Raw genomic sequence first — 24947 nt, 5'->3', positions numbered from 1 at the left:
GGTTACATCCTCCCCGCCTTAACCATGCACGCCCCGTCGCATGTTAAACGCTAGACAACGTGAACAGACGAAGGACGGCTAGCATTATGGCCCAATGCATCGGAAAGACTATGCAACATCGTTTGGACAACGGAAACCAGAGGATTACCACGAGTGAAATAGTGAAGTCGATCAGGTGGTGCTCTTTGTCGTTGTGAACGTCTTAGCCCGTCACCTATGTCGGTGTCCTGTTCAATAACACTAGACTCTTCAGGAGAATCTTCAACAGCAACGACAGGAATGTTGACAAGTATGTCTCCACTTCCAGGTAAGTTTTCAGGTAAGCTATTTCTATCTTCAGGGTGACTTTCAATAAGTTCAAGCAAAATGTCTTCCACATCAGAGTCAGATTGCCCACCACCAGACTCCACTGCTGGAGGAAGAACACTGGACACAGAGGCTGGTTCCTCTTGCACTTCCACTTCAACTGAAGGATCCAAAATCAGTGGTCCTAGGCTCCCACTGTCAGATGAATCTGGAAATTGATTCTGTTTTTCCACAGTGAAGTGCAACGTTGGAGGATTAACATACAATGAAACCAAGCTTCCTGTGTCCTCATCCTCAACCAGAGGTTCTGTGAGGGAATTTAAATCCGGGTTCCGCTGCCGAGTTCTTGGCCTGTGCAGAAGCGATTGCTCTGGTGATTCCAAGTTAACCTCACTGCTCGTGAGGAGGCCGCATGGAAGGAGGAGGTCGCGGTGAAGGGTCCGCATAGGTCCATCGCTGTTCTCAGGTTTTACCTTGTAGACCGGGAGGTCCCCAGCCCGATGGACAACCACATAAACTTCTTCCTCCCATTTATCTGAAAGTTTATGCTTCCCTCGAAGGCGGACATTCCTCACAAGCACACGATCACCTGGTTCCAATGCTGATGGTATCACACGATTGTCAAAGCGTTTCTTATTTCGGTCGGCAGCCTTTGTAGCGTTACTGGAGGCAATACTGAAACTTTCCTCCAATCTCGATTTGAGTGACTTAATGTACTGTGAGTGACTCTTTTGCTGGGATTCCCGCAGTGGCAGATTGAACGCCAGGTCCACAGGTAGACGAGGTGTTCTACCGAACATGAGTTCGTAAGGAGTAAACCCTGTAACCTCGTTCCTGGTACAATTATAGGCGTGAACCAGCGGTTTCACATGCTCTTTCCACCTTGTTTTTTGTTTTGTCTCCAAGGTCCCCAACATTGCCAGCAACGTCCTGTTAAATCGCTCCACTGGATTTCCCCTCGGATGGTAAGGGGTTGTACGGCTCTTCTGAATGCCTGCAAACTCACACAATTCTTTTACTAGTCTTGACTCAAAATCTTGCCCTTGGTCGGTATGAATTCGCTCAGGAATGCCATAATAAATGATATAATTCTCCCATAAACACTTCGCCACAGTTCTTGCCTTTTGATTGGGTGTTGGAATGGCAACAGCGAATTTAGTGAAATGGTCAGTCAGGACTAAGATATCACGAGTGCCACTAGTGTCAGGCTCAAGAGCAAGAAAATCCATACACAAAAGCTCAAGGGGTCGAGATGTTTTTATGCTGACAAGTGGAGCAGCTTTTTCCGGCAGGGCTTTTCGGCGCACACAGCGGCCACAAGTCTTAATCTTCTGCTCCACATCCTTTGCCATTTTAGGCCAGTAGAATCTCGTACGGACAAGGTCAAGTGTACGTTCAATCCCCATATGGCCCATATCCTCATGGAGGCTTTTCAGGACTGATGGCCGCAACTCCTCTGGAAGGACAAGCTGATATAAAAGGTCTCCATTGTCCCGTCTCCTCCTGTACAGGACTCCATCCACCAGCTCCAACCTGGACCATTCTCTGAGCAGGAACGGAAGTTCAGGGAGCTCAGCTCTAGCTGTTGGTGGAACCCTGTTCCCCGTCTCAAGCTGGTGAATAAGCTCTCGAATGCAGGGATCTGAGTGTTGTTTCTCTTTGATGTTAAGAGTAGAAACGACAGGCAGCTGATGACAGTCCTCGGAACAGTAACTGTCAGGGATGGTATCCATTTGAACTGACAAAGACTCGACAAGTGTGAAGCCAACCTCACCGCAGTCACCCGGCCGTGTGGCTCTGACCAAATGACTTTGGCAGATTGCTCTCACAGTCTCTTCTGGAAGGACATCAGAATCAGCTGTGTGTTGAGAAATGAACTGACGAATGAGTTCATGGTCATTAGAAACTTCATCACTGGAGCAGGAGTAAGGTCGCCGCGAAAGCGCATCAGCGTCACAATTCTGTTTGCCAGCTCTGTACAGAAGTTTAAAGGAGTACGTTGACAATGCAGCCAACCAACGGTGTCCAGTAGCGTCCAGTTTAGCTGTTGTCAAAACGTAGGTCAGTGGATTACTGTCCGTCACCACTGTAAAATCTGCCCCGTACAGGTAATCTTGGAATTTCTCGGTCACACTCCACTTAAGGGCGAGGAATTCCAGCTTGTGGGCTGCATAACGGCTCTCACTCTGCGACAATCCGCGGCTAGCATAAGCTATGACCCGGAGTTTCTCCTCTTGCTCTTGATACAACACTGCTCCAAGTCCGGTCACACTCGCATCGGTGTGCAGAATGTATGAACGAGACGGGTCTGCAAACCCAAGAACCGGAGCAGTTGTAAGCTTCTCAATCAAGGTTTCAAATGCAACTTGACATTTGGTATCCCACCTCTCCCCGAAGGGTTGGTTTGGCCTGTAGGTGGGTATCTTGTGAGCTTTCAGGGTCTTTGATCTTTGAACTGGAGAATATCCACGAGTCAGGTCATTGAGAGGTTTGGCAATGACGGAATAGTCTTTTATAAACCGGCGGTAATAACCAGCGAAACCCAGAAAAGATCTTAATTGTTTCAGAGTCTGGGGAACCGGCCATGTCTTGATGGTCTCTATCTTCTCAGGATCTGTTTGAACTCCTTCCTCAGAGACAATATGACCCAAGTACTTTACAGACTTTTGGAAGAATCGACATTTCTCCGGTGCCAGTTTCAGCCCATATTCCTTCAACCGGTTCAGGACTCTCAGCAGCCTTCGTTCATGTTCCTCAAGAGTGTCCGAATAGATGATTAAGTCATCCAGGAAAACGAGCACTTCCTTTAGGTGAAGGTCCCCCATGCATCGCTCCATCAAGCGCTGAAAGGTGCTTGGGGCGTTGGTAACACCTTGAGGCATTTGGTTAAACTCCCAGAACCCAAGAGGAGTCACAAAAGCAGTCTTTGCCTTGTCTTCCTCCTCCATCTGGATCTGGTAGTAACCGGACTTCAGGTCGAGCACTGAAAACCACTTAGAACCAGTGAGTGCTGAAAAGGATTCCTCCAAATTAGGTAAGGGGTATGCATCCTTGATGGTTTGAAGGTTTAGTTTCCGGTAGTCTATGCACAGCCGGACCTCACCGTTCTTCTTCCTGACCACCACGATAGGCGAAGCAAAAGGAGACGATGATTCCCTTATAATGCCGGCTTCCAGGAGCTCACGCAGGTGACGGCGGACAGCTTCGAAATCTTGTGGATGGATTGGCCGGGCACGTTGCTTGAATGGTGTATTGTCATGGAGTGGAATATGATGTTTGACAGCTGATGTACATCCAAAATCCAAGTCATGATGCGAAAAGACCTCCGAGATGTCATTCAGCTTGCCTATGACTCGCGTCCTCCATTCAGGTGACAGTGGAGAATCACCAAAATCAAAGTTCAGGCTGGTGGTAGTGTTCCTGACTGGAAGATGGGTCACACGATGTTCAGACAAGATGCAGTGGTAGGTTTCCAAATCCGCAATGACACTGTGAGGTGGAATGAAGGTATCTTGCTCCGACTCATTTGTAATAACCACAGGAACCTTGTATGGAGAAAGAGCTGGGAAGTTGATGAGACAACTGCTGACACACAACCCCCCAGGTAAGGTGGAAGCAGGATGCTGTAGGAGAACACTCTGGCTAAACAACGGGGTGGAAACTTTGGCAGAGCCCTGGATGACAATAGTGCGGCCGGCCGGAACACGCACTGGAGCTTTGCTTAGTAGCCTCACATTCCCAATGCTGCCATTCTCCTTCTGCTTGTGTGACAGCTGTAGTGTTTTCAACACCGCTCTGTACCCATGAGTGCTAGGCTGATAGCTCGGATGCTGGTTAAGATGCTGTTCATACAGGGGTTCCAGGGTGTTCATCCCAATTAGCACAGTAGCGGGGACGTCAGGGTGTACGTCCGGAACAACTAGAGCCAATGTTGTTACTTCATATTCTTCACCAACAAAATCTCTGGGGAACTTGACGGAAACCTCAATGTATCCAAGATATGGAATGGTTTGACCCGCAGCACCTTCCACCTGGAGAAGATCATGGAGTGGTTGAATTTGTTGGTCATGAAGATGATTGTTGTAAAAGGATACAGGTATTGTAGTAACCTGTGATCCTGTATCAAGCAGGCATTTCTGTGGATGGCCTGCTAGGGTCACCTCTGTTGTGCATCTTGACCCAACTAACCCATGAGGTAACATTGTAGTTGCCTTCGGACAAGTGTGTAGGTCTACACAGTGAACAATTTCCTCCTTGTTCCTTTCCTCCTTTGCGGGACAATGTGGGTCCTGCACAGTTCCTGTACGTCCCATTACAGGAACTGTATCTAGTTTAAATGTCCAGTTGATGAATTCCGCTTCTGCCATTTTGGTTTCTTTTCACTGAACTGTTTGCGTTTTGCATTGACCAATGCGGGATTGGGTCTGTTCTCACACTGTGGTCTAATGTGTCCATCTTCCCCACACCTGAAACAGAACCCAGGCTTGGGGTTAGATGATATATTCCCCTGTGTATCCGTTCTTTGCTTCGGGTGCTGCTTTGGAACAGGAGTACAGGACTGGTGAGACTGGGAGGCAGTTAAGGCGGCAAGTTGCTTTTGTATCTCCGCCATCTGCTGGGTGAGAGTGGACAACGCAGCACAGACCCCCTTTTCTTCTTCTACTGCGAACTGAGCTTGAGCTGCAACTCTGTGTCTTGGTGTTCCCAAATGTTGCTTCATCCTCAGAGTTTTGCTAGCTTCTCTGTCTTCTTCAGTTCTTAATAGGAGTAACAGTTCTGCAAAAGAAGGTGGGTTAGATTTTCTCTGCTTCAGCTGGAGCTCAGAGATAAGGTTACTATCCCAACATCCCCTACAGAATTGGCTGAGCAGGTGCCTGTTCACTTCACCCTGCTTGACCCCTCCCCGCTTAACAGCTAAACTCAGGGCCACCTGAAGTCGCTGTAAGTAGCCGGATGGCTTCTCACCCGAGTTCTGCAGCGTGTCCATGAACTTCGCATAAAGTTCTTCCCCGTCCTGTACAATTCCATAAGCAGAATCAAGATGTTGAATATAAGTCTCTGCTGGCAGGTCGGGGTTAAGGTGCTTGATTATGTCCGCTGCAGGTGGTAAAAGACTATCAAGGATGTGTCTGGATCTTCGCAGTTCTGAAATGGCTGGATCCTTTAAGATGAGATCCACTCCAGAGCGCCATGTATCATAGTCCACCTCATGCTGTGGGTGTGGTAGTCTCCCAGAAAACATGCGCAGCTTATGGGATGAGCGTATGTTTACATCTTCGCTCTTTACTATATGCTCCACAACATACCTCTGTACTTCAGGTGGATTCAACTCAGCCGCAGACATACTGATAGAATGTCCTTCTGTTGTTGTAGGATGTAGGGCAGCTGAAGAAGTGACAGGAATAGCCGTGTTGTGGGTTTGTTGAGCCGGAGTGGCAGCCATTTTGTGTTCAGGTGCGGCAGTGCATTCCTGCTTGAGCCCTTCTGGTTTTCCTGGGCGCAGTTCTGAAACAGCTCCATTTATTTGGGTCATTAGTTCTTGGAGAACTTCAGCAAAATCCTGACCAGACAGTTTTGCTACTTGTTTTAAGTCAGCTAAATAAGTCTTAGTCTTTGTGCACCCGACAGTAGACGCATAGATTTTAGACAAGCTTTTTATATGATATTCATTATTTAAGGGCTTAAATGTATACGGCAGAATCGGACCCAATAAATCAAAAGCAGACCCCGTTTTAAACTCAACAACGAGCATATTATTAAACTCAGAGCCGGGTGAGTTTATTGGCACGGAGCGTTCAATAGCACCATACTGGAGAAGAAAATCTTCAACCTCCTCAACCTCATATGCGGGGACGCCACTGACCAACACCGCGTGTGGTATTTTAACACCTAATGACTCCAACAAGTCCATGTTCATAGTAATATGGTGAGATAGTGAGACTGAATGTACACAACAATATTATACTTGACACAACCTCCTGGCTGGCTCGCCACTAATTTGTCTTATGTAGCAAGTACATAAGCTAAAATAATTTAAGTTGGTTATGAATAGTTGGGCTAATTCAGAAGATATCAGATTCGGCTCTAGGAGGTGAGTGAAGTACAATAAACGTACAACCACAAATATTGTGATTACAAATGTTATTTATAGTGAAAACAAAGTGCAACTACCAAACACCAATATTTACAAAATCTGCAGACAAGGAAAAAATAAAACAATTCAAGCTTGTAAAATATCCGCTGCACGGCAGTGCAGGAACCTCGTCCAACCTCTGGCAACAATGTCCATAAAGTTTATTTCATGAGTGATATAAGTCCAACGCGTATGACAGTCTAGACAGGTTGAAATTTGAAGTAGGATGATCAGCACTAAGATTCCAAAGCTGAAATCTCAGAAGTGAGATTTAGGGGACTAAACCAAGAGGGGAGAGTGTAGGCCGCAGCAGCCTCCTACCAGACCGCAGGAAGTTGTAGCTGGGGTTCTGGCTCGTTGGGCCTAGCTCGCCATCCAAAGTAGTGGTGTCGCTGTGGTCTCTCCAGGGCACCACTAGCCTGCACTATAATCACAAAACCACTATTAGCAAAATTCATCTAAACTTCCCAAGCTAGCTTTAGTTCCAGTGTACACATAAAATCCATGAGAAAATACAAAAAATACATATCCAACCATTGTAATGAATTAAAACAAATGACAATCTCAAATAACAAAACTACAGCCACATAAAGTGAGAGCAGTAGTAATACAGTAAGCCTCAGCCATCCCATCAGCTAATAGCACTGGCATACTGATACAGGTTACAAATACAAACAAACATTCAGACTCACTCACCATTCACTACGTGCGATGTCACATACGAGCCCCACGCATCTACCCACGGCGGTATCAAAATACTGTTGAACGCAATCCACAATTAATTCAAAACAAGTCAAGATAGTAAACAGCGAAAAGCGCTCGGCCCACGTACCTGTTGCTTCCATCCGCTAACGCCTCTCCCCCGCGTCGTTTCGAGGCGACAACCCGGAAGGCATATATCGGTGCCTCGCGAATGTGATTGGTCACAACAGGCATGTGCAGCCTCGCGGCGTGGCGTGCGTCATGACGCACGATGCCTTCACGGACACGCTCCGGTTGGAATTTAAGATTCCAATTTAGTTATAGACGCAGTTCTTTTTATTTTTATGTGGGTTACATATGTTTGGAGGGAAGACATGAGGCTTTCAAACCTAACAATACTGTACCGTCCTGTAATATGAATACACTCTAATATCAGTTTGTCAATGTCCGTAACATCCATTAGTGTGAAAGATGCAGCAAAATACTGTGGCTTACAGTGCCAAATATTTTGTTACATTATCTTGAACTGATTGAGCCTCTGCGAGACAAGTGCTGACAGAACACCGTTGGACACTAAACGGGCTCTCTTCCCGAGTTTCATCTTTAATTACAAAACTCACTAGTAACTCATTAGTTGGAGTAGCGAAACCTTTAACAAACTGAGAAACTAAATATTTAGCATTTAGTTGCACTGAAATGACTGTTGGGCTTAACAGTGGATTCAGGGATGCACCCCTTTAAAAAGGGTCTGATTTTAAGGTGATGGAAAAAATGTGACTTGATTTGAAGCTGAGAAAAGGAACCAAAGCAGTCACTGATAAAACAGTTGGGATAATGGGATGCAATTCCCTCTTTGTCCAGTCTAGAAAAATTCAGTGCTGGCGAAAAAAGATTGTTGTTTGTTAATGTGGAGTGAACAGAAACATTTGTGTTTTGATTTGATTTAGAATTTTCAGAGATTTTCAGAAAATTCATTTGTCACAGAGATGTAGAGGAATAAAGTTACAGAAAACAAACAAAGCCGGGAGAGAAGAGTTTGAGACTAGTGTAGATTCAATGTTTAACTAGAGTGCTGCTCACCAGACATCATCAGGCGAGATTGTGAGAAATAAAGTGAGAGGTGTTGTATTAGAGGTGTTGTATTAGCAGCTAAATAAAAGATTTTTGGGGGTTTTTTTAGTTGTTTTTTTTTTTTCTTCAGTGACACTGGTAGTTCAGGTCAGCTCAGAAAGAGTTACAAGAATAGCAGCAACACCATCATTGTTATAGGATTGATATGGCTAGTTATAGAGAAAATAACTTCCAGATATCTGTTTTTAACTTGTTTAGTTTCAGAAAGACTGAAATTCCAAGGAATTTAAAAAACTGAACTGGTAGCAAGTTACTTGAATTGTGAAAATGTCTATAAATGCATGAAGCAGCCTGTGTGGAGTGGCTGTTGCAGGTCATTTACCAATTGAAAGGTTTGTAGTTCAATCCCTGGCTGCTGTAGTCTGCATGTCTAAGCACCATGAGCCAAGAATCCAGATTTGCTTTCAAATACATTCATTGCTGTGTGGGACAGGAACCAGATCTAAAAACATGTAAATGTGACAAAAATTAATGAAGGGGGAAAATATTTTTTAGCAGCATTTTGAATGTTTTCAAGTTGTATCAGGTCACTGTACTTTTAGGAGTGTGAGAGAAAGATAGAAAATACTTTGGGAGTTGAGGTCCTGTGGAATGTAGAAAACTGTCACAGCTGCGCTGGGAGAAGGGCCCAGATGCAGGACCCTTCAATGTAAGCAGTGCGTTTATGTACAGTAACGTAAATAATACACAACAATAAATCCCTGTGCCATGTCTTCCTCCCAGTGTCTGTGCCCTGTGTCCTCGCTTCCAAGTGTCCATGCACCCCGTGCTTGCTGCACTCTCATTTCCAGGCTCTTCCTGGGAAATAACAGAGGCGGACGTTAGACACTTTCCAACTGCAGCAAGCTTACGCTTACTGATATGTTGAAAACACTGACGGGTAGTCACATAATGATCAAGCGTCGAAGAGAGCTCCACCACACTCCTAAGTAGCTCCTCTGGCGAGGCTTGATCAGCTGCAGGTGTGTGATGATCTTCAGGAGGAGGAAAATTATGGAGAGATCTACACTTTTAAGAAAAGTAACAAGGAATGTGTAATAGGTTACTTTCTTTGAGTAACAACCCCAACACTTTATCCAGTCCTGTGCTACATATTCAAAAATTATCTGACTGCAGTAAAATGGACTCTCATATGCTTTAAATTGTTTTCATTGTATGTTTTGTTTCAGTTACCATGTCATTAAGTTCTATTCATGCACTTCTATTTGTAGAATAACCCACCCTAACCCCATCTTTTTGTTACACCATGACTAGGATGTTCTCTAAGTGAACATTATGTCATCTAAAACTGGTTCTTCTGAAACTAAAGATCATTGTTATTGTGTCCCTCATCGTCAGACTTCCTGGAAACTTCTGATGTCATTCAATGTGTTTAAAAAGTGACACAGCAAAGATAACCATGTGAGACTCTCTAGCCCTGCCCCTTCTGCAATTTGAGTAAGTGCTAGACAAATATGAGAAACCTTTACCTCAGTCAGAGAAAAACCTACTTGATACACTTGTTGCTCAGGGATTTTTTTTTTTTTTAAATTTGGCTTCAACAGTCTCGTGGTCCGGAGGAAGAGCTGGCTTGACTTTGGAATGTAATGATCATTATCATGATCTCAGATCTGTGTGTGAATTTTCATTTTCAAAAAAGGAGATACACTCAGCAACTCCCCAAAACACAATAATACCCCGATTTATCAGAGTCACAACTCCTTTACAGTCAAATAGCTGCTGTCATATCTTACTTAAGTCAATGAAAGGTTTGAACGTCATGTTCAGGTGAGAAGTATTTTATGTCATGTGGACTTAAGTGTAGTGTTTCGTCAACACTAAAGATTTTCCGGTTTTTCAAGGGAAACTCCCCACACAACAAAGGCAGCAGAAAACACGCTGGTCAGGGGTCAAATATATTATCTATTAACTCAAGGATCTGTCTGCAAACATACACGGGGGGAAATTTCCTACACTTAATAGTTCATCTAGTGGACCAACACTGCAGGAAAGAATCTCATAACTATTTTGATTATGGCTACTGTGTGTTTGTTTTATTATCTGAACAAATCATTGAGTTCCTTTAATTGTCATGTCACTGTTTGTTAATCAGTTACTTTATTGTAGAAGAAAATGAATGGGGGGAAATGAAAACTAAATATGAAAGAATTCCATGTGAATGCAAAAAAGAATCCCACCACTTAAAAAGGCATTAATCCCTATACATTTTAAGCTTTAATGTATCTTGTTTGAAGTACGAAATTTAAGCAAAGAAAATTTAACCCATGAACTGATGTTCATGATGTCCAGTTAGTTTGGACGGTTATTGCCCATCCAAACATTTGCCATACCTCCTGCACAGATGAGGTATGGCAAATGGTATGAATACAAAAAACAAAACAAAAAAACCCACCAAAAAAAACCAAAAAAAAAAAACACGTGGACACTGCTAACATAATGGACAGGTTTTTGACGGGGCTCCCACATAAACTCAAAGCAGAAGATAAAGCATCGACGAATATGTTTCCAAACCAGCTTCCTTCCAAGCCAAATACTAGAAATAGGATGAAGCATATCTTTCTATTGGCTTCGCCTGCACAAGTGCAAAGGTAGGTCTCCCCGGCAGAATTAGTTTCCCCTGCATCGGGAGCACACACTGGGCTGTCCAAATCCTGACAAACAGTATCCCACATTCTGGATTTTTAGTTCACAAACACTTCTTACTTCTTGACTAACTTAGGCTGACCAGCCATCCTCTTTTCCCCGGACATGTCCTCTTTTCACATTCTGTCCGGGGCGTCTGGGGGGATTTTCGAGATTGATAAAAATGTCTGGGTTTTCCTATAGGCCTACAGAGGACCCATGTGTTTGACGTCATCCCCGAGCTGCTGCTTTGTTGCTTGTTCTGCACTCACAGATGGGACAGACAGCGTGCAGCAATACGCCTAATGATGTTTAAAAGATCCCAAAGCGCAACTGCATCTTTTCAGATGAACTGCAAAATAAATTTCTCTCGTGCTGACACAGTGCTGGTAATTTTTCTTATGCAGATGAGGCATTATTTCTGTACTATTATTAATTCCAGAGGCTTTTATGTTATTTTTTTTTTTGCACTTGTTGACTTGTAAAAGCCTATATGACACTTTTTATTTCACAATTCATTAACTTAAACCAAAAGCTTAAATAAATTTTACATGACTGTGTGGTACAATATTTGGCTGTATTCCCAGTATATATACTGTACAACTGCTGACCAACTAATTAACTTTCAACTTTCTCTTACGCTTTGCTCAGGTGGCCTCAGTAATTCACATGATGTCTTAATGAGGTTTCCCACATTGGCCCCCGTAAAGATGTTAAATGGACTAGTTCCTTTATAATGCTTTGTAACTCTGCCTAAGCGCTCAAATCTATGTCCACTTTTTTCTATGTTCATTCATTATCTTGCCCAAGGATACTTGGGCAAGATAATGAATGGTGGTCCCTGGTTGCAGACTACAGCAACCAGGGACCACCAACTTTTCAATTAATAGATGATACTAGTAGACACTTGAACTTGGAAAGTAGACACTCTACCTCTAACCAATGTGCAATCACACTGTAATCTTAGATAAAATGCATTGAAATTTAATTCTGGGGGAAGCTCCATAACATATACATGTACTTTTCTGTTTTCCCTTGAAGATGACAGATTATAAACAATCCCTTCCTGGACATTTAAAAAGCACATTTACAACTTCAGCTGACCTCGATAGTTCAGATGATGGTGCGGTGGGGCAATGTCTACATGAGGCTTTTCTGCCTTGCTTGAGCAAGTCCATTCACACATTTATACAGTGCAGTTGTAGGTTTTTTAAGCACAATCACTGTATCCCGATGCCTTGTAGAGTTTGACCTGACTGCATCATTAAAAGCTCACATGGGCCTATGCCCTGCACTGTTTTCTGGTGTTTATTTTTGTTCATAAGCATATTGACTTGAGCTTGATTGAGAGTAAGATAGGGATTTTTTTTTTAGTTATAAACTAGTTACATTTACTTATGCACTGCTTAAAATGACATAAAAAGTAATAATGAAGTTTTTACTTTTAGTTTTCATATATGAGGCACATGGTTTTGCTTCTGAATCCAGCGTTTGGGTCCTCTTCTCCTACACCGTGACACATACAACCCAGCAATCTTGGAACGACACCACCACATGTAGGACACTTACAATATTTATATTTAAAAATGTATATTTCCTGACCCGTAGTGAAGTGTCAGGTGTGAATGAAGCGACTTTCAGAGATGACTCTTTGAAGTGAATAACGAGAATCAGTTCCTGCCTGGGAGCCTGAGACACTTTTCTTTTTTTTTCTTCCTCTCTCTTTTTTTTCCTATTCAGGTCATACATGATTGGTCAACTGCATGATGTGTGATGACGTCTGAGTGTTCGCACCAAACAGTCATTGGCCTGTACTGAGCAGAAGGGAAGGAGGGGGAGGTTACAGACACACCACACGCTCATTTCCCTCCCTTATGCTTCTTTGTACGTGTAAATGAGAGAGAGTGAGAACATCTGATACAAAGAAAACATTCTGGAAACTTGAGAAGATGACTGACGACAGTAAAATTTCAACCCCCTGAGAGAGAATCCTCTCCAAAACAGGGCAGTCAAAGACAGAGAGAATAAACGGGATCAACCGCTTAAAGCTGAGGGACTTGGCTTTTCTTATGTTAGATTTTATTTTGTGATAAGCTGTCCTGTTTCACTCTAGTAAAACAGTTAAAGGTTAATAAATATTAAGTATACATGGATCTTTTTGTCAAATTCAGATGTGTGCTTGTTTTTGTACTTCAAAATTTATTTTTTATGATCATATAAATAGTAAACATCTGATATAATGTCTGTTTTGTATACTATTCACTCATTTTACACATAGTTTTACTTTTAAGTTTTAATTTAATTTTTGGTAATGAATTAATTTAAGAAACAAAAAATCTGAAGAGCCACCTGGGAGCCAAAAGAGCTGAGCTATTAGAAGAAGCTGGTAAGTCACTAGTGAAACCCGTCACAAAAAGGTATAGAGTGCTGCCTTGCAATTTTGTTGGTTGCTACCAGATTCCTGCAGTCATGTGATAGTTTGATTTTATCATGAAGCTGATCATCAAGAGCAGAATAGGTATTAAAAAAGCCCTTTTGAAAGTTTTGATTTAAATAGCTTAATGATGGGGACATTTTAGACTAGAGCTTGTTTTTTGGATCTATGCCACACAAAGTTCGATGGCAAAGGGAAAGTGGACCTTATCAGCTGGAGCATTTCAGCCACCATAGTGCCAGAGGTGTCATACAGATTATAGTTTGTATTTTCTAGTTTTTACTTTTGTTTTTATTTAGTAAGTTTCAGAAAAAAAAATACAGAAACTAATAATCGTATCTGTTTACCACTTTTACAAAATCGTTTCAGTTAGTTTACATATTTTAAAGTCTATTTTGATTTTTTAATTTCAATCAACTAAAATGTAATTTCACTTATTTGCATTTAGTTTGAGTTATTAATTTAGTAAACTATACCATTATATATAGCGTTATAGTTTACTATAACTCTGGACAGCATTGATTTGAAGTTTAAAGACATTTCACAACATCAACTGTTAAAGTCCACGATAGCATATGACCTTAAGGACATTTCATGTAAGATTTAAACTTCCAGTTTATCAAATATCAATTTGCCAAGCACAAGCAGATGGATGTTTGTGTACTTTTTGACATTATTTAGCTGTTTGAAACTTGCATTTACAATTAGCAGCCCCTTCATAAAAAGTACATATGTTTGTCCTTGCTTCTCTTCAGTAGCTCTAGCTAACTGAGCATGTTTTACTGTTTTTTGGTCTCACTGCTTTAAAAGTACAAATTACTCTCTATATCCTTGTTCCAAGAATTTTGAATTTATTTGACTGCAGTAAAATAAAGTCTTATGTGCTATAAATTATTTTCACTGTATTTGGATTTTATATTAGCATTATTTTTGTTGTTGTTGTTGTTTTTTACAGTCCATGCACTCCTGTTTGTAGATGATCTCACTGTAAGACTATATAAATAATTTTACATTTTGTGCGGAGTGTAGGTAAGTTAGCCCCTCTTGTCGTCACACAATGACTAGGCTATTCTTTAAGTGAACACTGAGTAATTTAAACTGGTTCTTCTGAAACTAAAGACCATTGTTATCATCTGCCTTGTGTTCCAGGCTACCTGGAAACATGTAATTTACGAGCCCAAGAATTTCATTACAGGTAAATGTGGCTACACTGTTTATCTGTACATGACAACAAAGCTTGAAACTTGATACTTCAATACACATAACTTTCTCTAATGAAACAGGCAGATCGTGAGGAGTGCCTCAGACTCAAGTCGCCGCAGGAATGGAACTAAACGGCTGAGAGATCAGTCACAAGATCACAACAATTTTTTCATTAAGTCCATATCCGCTGAACTGTAATCTAAGAACCACACGGTCCATTACCTGCTAAACATCATGAAAAAAAAAACCAACGTTTTCTATATTTGAGTGGCATGCCGAAACTCAATCTAACTATTACTTCTTTGTTCAAAAACATCACATGAGAAGAGCACCAGTATGGGAATCAGGACCCCACAAATCATTATTCAGAAAAGGAGACTAATAATGTATTTTATTGGCGAGAAATAAACGAAGCAAATGTTCACCATTCAATCCATTAAAATGATTATCATATGAAATAAAAATTGGAATAATGTGAACTGAGCTTTTCAGCTGAGCTTAGGATCCAATGCTAAGACTTAGTCTTAACGCATACATGTTGACCTACTAAATGGTAAAGTAAAATAATAGGGACCCCTTTTCCCCCACAATGAATGAAATCATTGTTTAAAAAATGAATTTTGTATTTACTTGCAAGTGCCATGTGTATGCCAATATATAAGACTGCAACATATGATATTTGGCAATGACTACTGAGGGGAAAAAAACTGTAGAATTTATGTACTTTAACTGATAAATTTAACAAAAACTTTCCTGTTAATAAAGTTGAATAGAGTAAAAATGGAAGTTTCAAAGGAAAGATGAAATATTTATACTTTAAACAATTTTCAGTAGTATGAGTATTTTTAAATAGGAGGCAAAAAGCTGTCAACCACCTACAATTCCATCTTAAGATATTTCCTCAACCACCCTCAGGACCATCTCCAAAGGGGACGATCCCTTTTAGAGATTTTTACCCTGAACTCTCTGCCAGGTTTTATAACTGCTGAAGCGTTTTCTGATTTGTGTGTGTATAGTTGTTAGTTTAGTTTGTCTTTATGTTTCTTTATTGAATCTTTGTTGCAATGAAGACGAAAGGGAGGAAGTAAAATAATAGAGTTGATATTTTGATTTCTCTACATACACGACAGCTGTGACTGGGAATTTCTTTAAATTTGGCTGCAACAGTCATGCAGACTAGAAGGTATTTTTTTGGCTTTGAGTAATCAGAGTCACTCAAATCTGTTCCACTCTTATGAATATTTCAAGAAGAAGATACATTCTGCAATTCTCAAATACTCAAATACAATGACATTAATCAGGTTAACATCTCATTTATAGTTAAATACTGTAAGCCTATATAAATAATAAAATAACTTTACATTTTGTGTGGAGTGCAGGTAAGTCAGCGAGTAAACATTTTTAAAGACATTTAAGCCCCTCTTGTCATGATACAGTGACTAGGCTATTCTTTAAGTGGACATTGAGTAATTTAAACTGGTTCTTCTGAAACTAAAGATCATTGTTTTGTCTAACTTGTGTTCCAGGGTATCTGGAAATGTGTAATGCCATTCAATGTGCTTAAACAGTGACACAGCAAAAATAATCATGACAAACTATTGAGTTTTACCCTTCTGCCAACTGAGTCAGTGCTGGACAAATATGAGCAAACTTTTCCCCAGACACAGAATAAAATAACTCACATATTTGCTCCTCTCCATATCCAACAGCTGTGATTGGAAATTTCTTACAACATGTCATTTATAGTTACTGATTGGATTTATTTGATTTTTGTGTGCCAGTGTCATTGTGACATCACATTCGTTCCAAGGAAGGTACACATAAGTGCTGGCACTGAATCCAATACAATTTAGTATAACAGGAACTAAAATAGTGAAATATAACTTTCTCTAATCAAACAGGCAGATTGTGCGGTACCTCAGAGTCAGGTTGCCACAAGAATGTAACTAAATGACTGCAAGATCAGTTTCTACTTGCAAGATCACAATAATTTCCTCATTTAGTCCATCTCTGCTACACTGTGATCAAAGAACCACAGGGTCCATTACCTGCTAAACATCATGAAACAGTGTTTTCTATATTTAAGTGGCATGCTGCATATGTTTTCATTGCTATGCCAAAACTCAATTTATCTATTACTTCTTATTTGTTCAAAAGACCACACGAGACGAGAGTGCCAGTATGAGAAGCAGAACCTACAAAGCATTACTCAGAAAAGGAGAGTAATAAAATATTTTATTGGCTATTCAAACCATTAAAATGATTCTCATATGAAATAAAAATTTGAATAATGTGAGCTGATCGTTTTAGCTTAACTTCTTACCAAATGCTAAGACTTACCCTTAACACATACACTTTTTTCCTGCTTGGCCTTGAAGCTGGCAGATTACACATGATCCTGGAGAAAAAATTGTGTTTTAAATGATGCAGATGTGAAGAAATTTGGAATCAATTACATTTTCTTATAACATCTTAGGACAAGTTAAGAATACATTTTATTTAAATGAAAACAAACTTAACAGTAAACTGTTAAAATTAGAACAGTTATGAATACCTTTATTTAATTTTTTTGTTTATCTTTTGCTTCACTTTGCAATTTTATCTCTTTTATTTTTTATCTCTACATACACGACAGCTGTGACTGAAGTCAAATTTCAAACTTCAAATTTGGCTGCAACAGTCACGCAGACAGAGAGATGAATTGGTTTGACTTTGGTGTCCAGTGATCACGATCACTGTGACCTCAGACCTCTTCCACTCTTGTGAATATTCAGCATTTAGAGAAGTCTATTCCTAGTATGGTTACTCCTCGTAGATGCAGTCACATGTTGTTAAAGCCAATGAAAGATCTGAATGTCATGTTCAGGTGATAAGTATTTAATGTCATGAGGGCTTTTGTGTATTGTTTGGACAGCGTTAAAAATTTTCCTTTCCCAAGCAAAACTCCCCAAACAACAAACGCAGCAGTAAAACAGGCTGGCCCACTGGTCCTAGCATCATATATAAACCCACAGGCTCTGTCTGTAAACATACACAGGTGGGGGAAAATTCTCGCAGTGAAAAGGCAAGCTGGTCAACCAAAGTGGTAAGAAAATTTTTATTTAATTTTAAAACGTTTTTTAGTCATTATAATTTGTTTTCGTATTATGTTAAAAAAAAAAAACTTCAGTTTGTTCCCTCACTTGCTATAGTGTTGTTATTTTTTTAACCATTTTTTGTTGTTGTAGACCTACAAATACAAAGCGGAGGTAATTTTCACTTTTTTCCCTCAGAAACTGCTGACATGAAACTCGAGTTGCTTGTTGTGGTGGCTGTGGCAGTTCTGCTGCCCAGTTTTTCTGAGAGCTGGATCGTTTCCAAATGCGAGCTCAGAGAAAAGCTCGGTGAAATGCTTGATCTGCCCAGGAGACTGAAGGAAAGAACGTTGGCAACAGGTGAGCTCAAATGTGCTTTGGGTACTTAGCAAAGAATCTTCATAACCTTCAGAGTCAAAGTACAAATCACTTTGGTGCTCATGAAAATCAGGATCAAAGCTGTACCTTAGCGGTACAAAATTATTTAAGTTGACTGCTGCTTGATTCTTCTTCTATATTTGAGGAAAACATTAATTGCATTTGATATATCTGATGACATTACTTACTGTTTACTTTAAACATGCAAATACAGAATCAGTAATAAAGCTTTATCTTAGCTGCAAATACTTTGTGAAGTAATATTAGCAACATGCAATTTTTCTATTTAAATGTCTTTATCAACTGCATCAATAATGTAATTGTAAAGTGAAATTTTTCTACAACACAGAGGATAATAACTGAAAAAGTAGCCACCAAAGTAAAACTTTCTTGTCCTTGTTTGTGGACATGAATGGTTTGTTGCAGTTATCTGTGAAGTACAAAGGAGGTCTGATCTGAACACCAAGTTAGTCAAGTCATTTGGCAAGTGCATCCCTACCGCACCAAACCCAGCGGTGGTCACAACCCCCTCCACAAGCGGAGGCAACAATACGATCACTGGAGCAGCCACAGTGACAAACACCAATTCAACAACCATAGACCTGACCAGCACCACTACTGCTACTACTAACACTATAACTACTGTCAACTCCACCATCAGCTCAGGGAACACAACCTTTGTGTCAAACAGCACAAGTGGCGTGAAAAGACGAAGGCGTGATGCTGATTCACACAGTGAGAAGGGGAAAAAGTTTAGTGAAGAGGAGCACAAGGATGACAGTGAAATGGAAGACGAGGATGAAACGAGCAGTGAGGACGATGACGAATCCAAAAACCTTTACGGGCTCTTTCAGCTGTCTGACAGAGAGTTCTGTGATTCGGGATTATGTCCATCCAAAAGTATGTGCCATGCCTCCTGCACAGGTGAGTCCTTGCAAACAAGCAAACACAGATTTACTGTTTAAATGTTGCTTTTTTATTGTGTATATTAAAAATGGTTTCTTTTTTCCTTGCAGCTTTTACTGATGATGACATAACTGATGATATTGCTTGTGTTGTCAAGACTGGTTACTGGAAGTAAGTTTCTGGAAAGCACAACACAAATAGGTCAGATAAATAACCAAAGCTTTGAAAAAATGTCATATTATTGTGTGATACATTAATTTGCTGATTTATTCATAATATCCATATACTGAAAAACAGCTAAAAAATTCAGTAAGGTGTTGGGCCATAATCACGTCTCTAAAGCATTTAGTCTTTAACACTGCTGCAAGGATTGAACACCATTATTGTGTTGCCTAATAACTGCCTTTTGTTTTAATCAAACAGGGAGATCATGAAAAGTGCCTCGAAGTCATGTCGTCGCACCAGGGATTTCTTTGAGGAATGTGACTAAATGGCTGTGAGATCTTGGTTGCTACAATTTCCTAATGAGATCCACCTTCCGTGAGCTGTGATTGAGGAACCGCATGCTCCATTACCAACCAAACAGCATTTTTTGTTTGTTTGTTTGTTTGGTTGGTGGATCATTCCGTAACCGTTGCTTTGTACCTGTATGTTTTAATAGTAATGCCAATAGACCTAATCAGCCCTCAAATTCCTACAAAGTAATGATTACTTTTTCAAAAGTCTAAAACTCAACGCTTTACATCTATTTCTTTTCTTTCAATAAATATTGACTTGCAGCATCTTTGTGTTTGTGTTATTATATATTTATAGTACTTTTAATAGTAATGACAAAACTGCTTCAATCTCATGAAGACTACCTGTTGCTTCACGTTTATTTAACACCACGACATGTGCACCACCATACGAAAAATAACCCTGAAAGCATGAGAGATAAAATTTTGCTCCAACCAGGAGACTTAAAGGTATTTCATTAATCAGAAATAAACCAAGCAATTGGCTACTGTGCAAACCATTAAAATTATTCTCATATGAAATAAAAATGGATTAAACTGAGATATTTATACAGTAAAACCTCAGGACCAAATGTTAAGACTTACTGTTAACACATATATTCCTTTTTTCCTGTTTGTCCTTGAAGTTGGCAGATTATAAAGGACCTCTTTCCATGTGTTTCAGCTCCTATTTACACTTTGCCTCAGGTGACCTTTCTGAATGAGATATTCCACTTTGGACCCTATAGTAGTAATTATAATAGTCTAGTTCTTTTAAAATCCTTTTCTACTTTGACTGAGCACTCAAGTATAATTCACTCATTCCCACACACTGTCATATAGTGACTTTTTCCCTAAGTACTTTCTATCTGGCATTCACGTACTTATCAGCATTCAATATAGGGCTTTGGAGCGTGATGTCACGGGAGGTGGGCCACGCCCCCTTCCGCCATGACAGTAGGCCAGACACAGGATACAGCTTCAGCTATGGTTCGTACGTGTTGTGTTGTCAGTTGCAACGTTAGATCACACGATCGTGAAGGCAAGAAGCTGGATAATGGGCTCTCTTTTCATCGTTTTCCATCCTGGAGGCAACGTAAGGGATCCCATGTATCCGATATTACTAAACAAAGACGTCAGGCTTGCATTGCAGCAGTGAGACGAGCGGATATCGAGTTCTGTGCAATCCCCAGCTTTTTGTTGGTTTGAGCTCTAAAAACATACTAAATTGCTATCACTGTACACTAATCCGCACATAACTTCCAGATGAATCACACACCTGTCATTGGAATATTGGTGTACATTTACCTTATGTGTATGCACTAATTTTATCTTACAGGCTTTTGTTATGCAGCTGCAGAGTCTGAAGGTGTGCCCTGTGCAGAAGTGATTGATGAAGATCTGACAGAAGTGGGGAGCGGACAGACAGCATCACGGAAGCTAAAGGGCAGACGAAGTATTGTGTGTGCAATGAACAGGGCAGAGCAGAAATAAACACAACACTGCTCGATAAGATTGTTAAGGTTTGCTGTGTTTTGGTGAATATGTGCCCCAGTGTGGTTGTCAAACCAGGGCCAAATGAAACTTGCTCTTGTTGACTATTCATAAAGCTGTTGTGTTGCATGTGTAGTTCATTGTAAATAATTGTACTTTGTGTGAAGTAGTTTCAATAAAACAGAAAAGAATAGTATATTTGTTTGTTTGTTTTTTATTCTTGATCTGTTCACATGTACTTAGCAAGTACATAAAAATGAAATGCAAACTATTTACATGGCAACACACAGCTGGCATCAATCTTGAACCACAAAATGAAACATTACAGGCTATTTAGAGCAGCACGTTGCACGTGCAAATCAAAAACTGTAACAAAGAAGTTGTTTAGAAAGTTATCAAGTTCAAACCGACTTACCTATGTCTTAACGACAACGTACTCGCAGCGTGGAGGCTTAAAGATGGACAAATCTTGCACCCAGCCATTTGTGAATTGGATGTGGGCCTCCAGGGATGTATAATTCTTAAACTGGTTTGCTGTGTATGCGCTGACTCCACAGACAAGGTATGCAAAGATATCGGGATAGGACAAAGGCGGTAGGTCATCTGGGTTTCCACTCCACTTCCTTATTTCATACGGGTCCACATTACCGATGCATGCAATTTTTTCAAAGTACCGTCTCTTGGCGTCTGGGCGCAATCGGTCGCGATACAGCCCTTTGTCTTTTGCGCTGATTTTGAGCATGGTTCTGGCAGTCCCGATTCCAACACTCTAACACTGTGTGCTTGTTTTGCTTTCTGGCCTACTGGCATGGCGCCGCGATCCCACAATGCACTGCGGCGTGACGTCAACTCCAAAGCCCTATCTTGCTTAAGGATACCTTGGCATGAACACTTCAGCAACCAGGGATTGAACAACAAACCTTTCAGGTGTTTCTTCCTCATAATTTTGGGGAATTAAACCATCAGCATCTTTGTTTAAGTTTTAAAATGTTCACTTTCTTTTAGTGCATTCTTACTTTACTTTCCCTTTGTGTTCTTCTTTTTTTGTGATAATAATGAAAAAGAGAAGGAAGAGTCTCTGTTCCTTCATGATTCCTCTGCATATAAATAATAATAATAATAATGTTGTAATTGAAGATCATTTTCCAGTTAAAATTAGTGAACCATTTAAAACATTGGGGGGGGGGGGGGTATATAATTTCAGACAAGCTGGCAAAACTCATCATAAAGAGGAAAATAGTGTATACAGTGCAGCAACAACCGCCCGTGCAATTCTTTTGGTCATTAGATGTTATCATTAAGCTGATCATCAAGAGCTGAAGATATTTGATTTTTCTCATGTCTAGGAAAAGTAAAATAGTCCTTATCATTTATCTATGCGTTGTCTTCCACTTACCAGGGTCGTGGGTGGAGTGAAGCCTATCCCAGCTACCTTAGAACGCCATTATATGAAAACGCCAAAAGCGTCCCCCGATGTCACGGTACTGGGTCCTGTGACCCAGTGTTTTAGTATTACTGTATTTTTTTTGTAATTTGTGTTCTGGTTTGAGTTTTGTTTATCTTATTAAGTGTTCCGATGCCTGGAGTGCTGTGTTAGTCCTTTGTTTTGCAGATCCTTTTGTGTCTTCTCCTCTGTTCTAAGTCTCCCAGCTTCATGTCTACCTGTCATGTTTTATGTCTCTGTGGTACTTGTTAAATTTATGTCATGTCTGTGTCTCTTACTGTTTCCTGTTTATTTTGGAAGTCTTGTTTCCATGTACTTAGTTTTCACTTCCACTATGGCGTCGTTATTTTCATTCCAGTCAGCTGTTTCCTCATGTGTCTCCACTTCCCCTGATCACCTCATATGTGTGTGTATTTAAGCCCTCCGTCTTCCTGTGTTCAGTGTGGTGTCATCTGTGTTCCCCTCCCCATGTCTAGTTTTAGACTTCATAGTGTCCCTTCACATTTTAAAGTATTTTCAGCATGCATAGCTTTCACAGTCTCTCTAGTCTTGTCATAGTTTATTCCAAGTTTTCTTAGCTTGGTCTCAGTCTGTTTGCTTAATTTTTGTATGCTCTCTTATCAGCTCCAAATAAAGGCTAGTTTTTCGTTAAAGTTAATTCCGTCTCCTTGTCAGTGTCCGCACTTGAGTCCTCCACTCATTCTCCATTCGGTCTGCGTCCCGCAGACCGTGACACCTACTTTATAAAAAGTAGCTATGTTTATCCTCACTCACTTTTAGTAGTTCTACTATAGTTAACTAAGACAATGCAATGCTGTTATTCTTGGTCTCACTGTTTCTCTTCTGTCTTGAGTTTTCTCTATCAATCTTTCACGGGAGATATGATTCAGGCAGCTCCTCTACACATATGCCTCACTCCCACTAGAACCTAGTCACTCTAGTCGCCCCTGTTCAGTCATTTGTCATTATGACCGAGTACCAACTCAATGTCCTTGGGGTCACTATAGCAATGTGGCCTAAAGTCCCATGATGTCATTTGTATGCAACACAAGCACAACACAACAATGGAGGATGTTCAGGCGATAGTATATCTGCTGCTTAGTCTATAGCTTTTTGTCAGACTGTGGTATAGAATCTTTTGATGTCAAATTTTTGGTCTGACTCGGCTCATTTGGAATCCTGGCCAAGCAGGTACTAAAAACATACTTGCTACCAAGTACTACCACCTAATGGAAAACCCCCAAATCAAGTTGAACCTAGTAACTAGTGGGAAAAAGGTAATAGTGGTAGTGAACCAGATGAAGTTAAGGTCTGACTAACAGATGTTTCTCCTAATGTGAAGATAATTACAGCCAGACATTTCGGAAGCACAAGTCCTAATGGGGAATGTTTGCACTTTGTGAGAAATTTGTGAGAAGATTTAACAGATATCATCTTATATGCTTAGACTGTTTAGAAACAGTAGGGAGGGGATGGGGGGTGCAAATAAAAGTCATCTTAGTAAAAGGTGCGATCACACCTTTCATCATTGTGACTTCAGATCTGTTCCACTCTGTTCCGAGAAACATTTTGCACCTCCTAAATACATCAAACACAAAAGTTTCAGTGAAGTCTACTCCCTCATCTGTGCCTGTATAATCCTTTTGGGTGCGTTGACTTGACCCATATGGAAAAGAAATATTAATAACTTATATGATTTACTCATTACTTTCATATATTGTTTTAGTAAGTGTCCAAAACATACAACTTTCATTTATATAATTTTTTCAAGGGATCTTATGTCTGTATTCACTCTTGTATGCTTTTCATACAAGTTTCACACAAGACAGATACAAACTTTATAAGATTTATATATATCTTTTCCATATGGGGATGTTCAAGTCAATGAAAGCAGTGAAAGTCAGGTGTTGGATGATTTAATGCTAAATGGGCCAGGTAAAATAATGTAATCCATAAGCAATTGCATAACAATAATCAAAACCACATTTGTGTGTTCTTTCATCATCATTAAAAGATTTCCTGTGTATTAAGGGAAACTCCCCATACAACAAAGGCAGCAGTGAAACAGGCTTGTCCACTGCTAAAAGCCATCACATATAAATGCACCGGCTCTATCTGCAAACATACAGAGACAGCAATTTCTTTCAGTTAGCAGTCGATCAAGTGGCCCAACGTGGTAAGTATTTGCTACATTTATAATCGCAATGTTTTCATCATATTATGTAAAAAAACATTTGTTTCCGTACTTTTTCTGTCAATATTGTTTTTTAACCAGTGATTTCACTTTAGACTATAATCAAATGAATGGGTTCTGCATATAAAGAAAAGGCAACCATTTTTCAGCTCCTCTCTTACAAAAATAGACCTTAGAACAAAGTCTTGCAAAATTCTTTTACTTAATGAAAATGTATTTTATTTAAAAAGACATCACAACAATCGTTTCATTTTCACCTTTTCCGACAGAAAGTACTGATATGAAGCTCACGTTGCTTGTCCGGGAGACAGGGGGAAAGAGGCAACAGGTGAGCTTAAATATGGTGCATGCATAGCAGCATGTAATGTGGAAAACAAAAATGAACACAAAAATGCAAGATTAACACAAAATGAAAGTGTGCTTTTAAGAAAT

At 40.3% G+C, this 24947-nt stretch overlaps 2 protein-coding genes and 1 long non-coding RNA gene across 4 annotated transcripts in view; 2 read left to right on the top strand and 1 right to left on the bottom strand.

The window, feature by feature from the left end:
- Positions 1–6432: 6432 nt before the first annotated feature.
- Positions 6433–7494, bottom strand: LOC146699039 (uncharacterized). Of its 2 annotated transcripts, XR_014922753.1 has the most exons (3): positions 7272–7494; positions 7136–7197; positions 6433–6863 (listed from the first exon to the last, which is right to left on the bottom strand). It is a non-coding gene; the product is annotated as an uncharacterized LOC146699039 (long non-coding RNA). The 2 variants fall into 2 exon arrangements; XR_014922752.1 differs by having other exon boundaries at positions 6433–7197.
- A 9988-nt stretch (positions 7495–17482) lies between these two features.
- LOC146699038 (uncharacterized) lies at positions 17483–19673 on the top strand. Its single transcript, XM_085471996.1, has 5 exons — positions 17483–17616; positions 17804–17965; positions 18410–18907; positions 19000–19060; positions 19313–19673. Exons 2-5 carry the CDS (start codon positions 17815–17817, stop codon positions 19377–19379), a joined length of 777 nt encoding a protein of 258 aa, XP_085328122.1. The 5' UTR covers positions 17483–17616; positions 17804–17814; the 3' UTR covers positions 19380–19673.
- Positions 19674–24788: 5115 nt separating this feature from the next.
- The window catches only part of LOC146699037 (alpha-lactalbumin-like), a 2037-nt gene continuing 1878 nt past the window's right edge, over positions 24789–24947 (top strand). The window contains exon 1 of the mRNA XM_085471999.1: positions 24789–24843. The gene's annotated coding sequence lies outside the window, so the exon portion shown is untranslated. The remainder of the gene's footprint in view (positions 24844–24947) is intronic.

This window comes from Copadichromis virginalis, linkage group LG11 (assembly GCF_057382275.1).
Source record: "Copadichromis virginalis isolate Kocher_CV1m ecotype Utaka linkage group LG11, C_Virginalis_male_GT1.1, whole genome shotgun sequence".
Taxonomy (NCBI): Eukaryota; Metazoa; Chordata; class Actinopteri; order Cichliformes; family Cichlidae; genus Copadichromis; species Copadichromis virginalis.
This window is presented reverse-complemented; position numbering and strand designations above follow the sequence as displayed.

Excerpts from the sequence above, each read along its gene's own strand:
- LOC146699038 (XM_085471996.1), top strand. The coding sequence starts at position 17,815 with ATGAAACTCGAGTTGCTTGTTGTGGTGGCTGTGGCAGTTCTGCTGCCC. Across the intron at positions 17,966-18,409 it reads GGAAAGAACGTTGGCAACAG|TTATCTGTGAAGTACAAAGG; the intron begins GTGAGCTCAAAT and ends GGTTTGTTGCAG. Across the intron at positions 18,908-18,999 it reads GTGCCATGCCTCCTGCACAG|CTTTTACTGATGATGACATA; the intron begins GTGAGTCCTTGC and ends TTTTCCTTGCAG.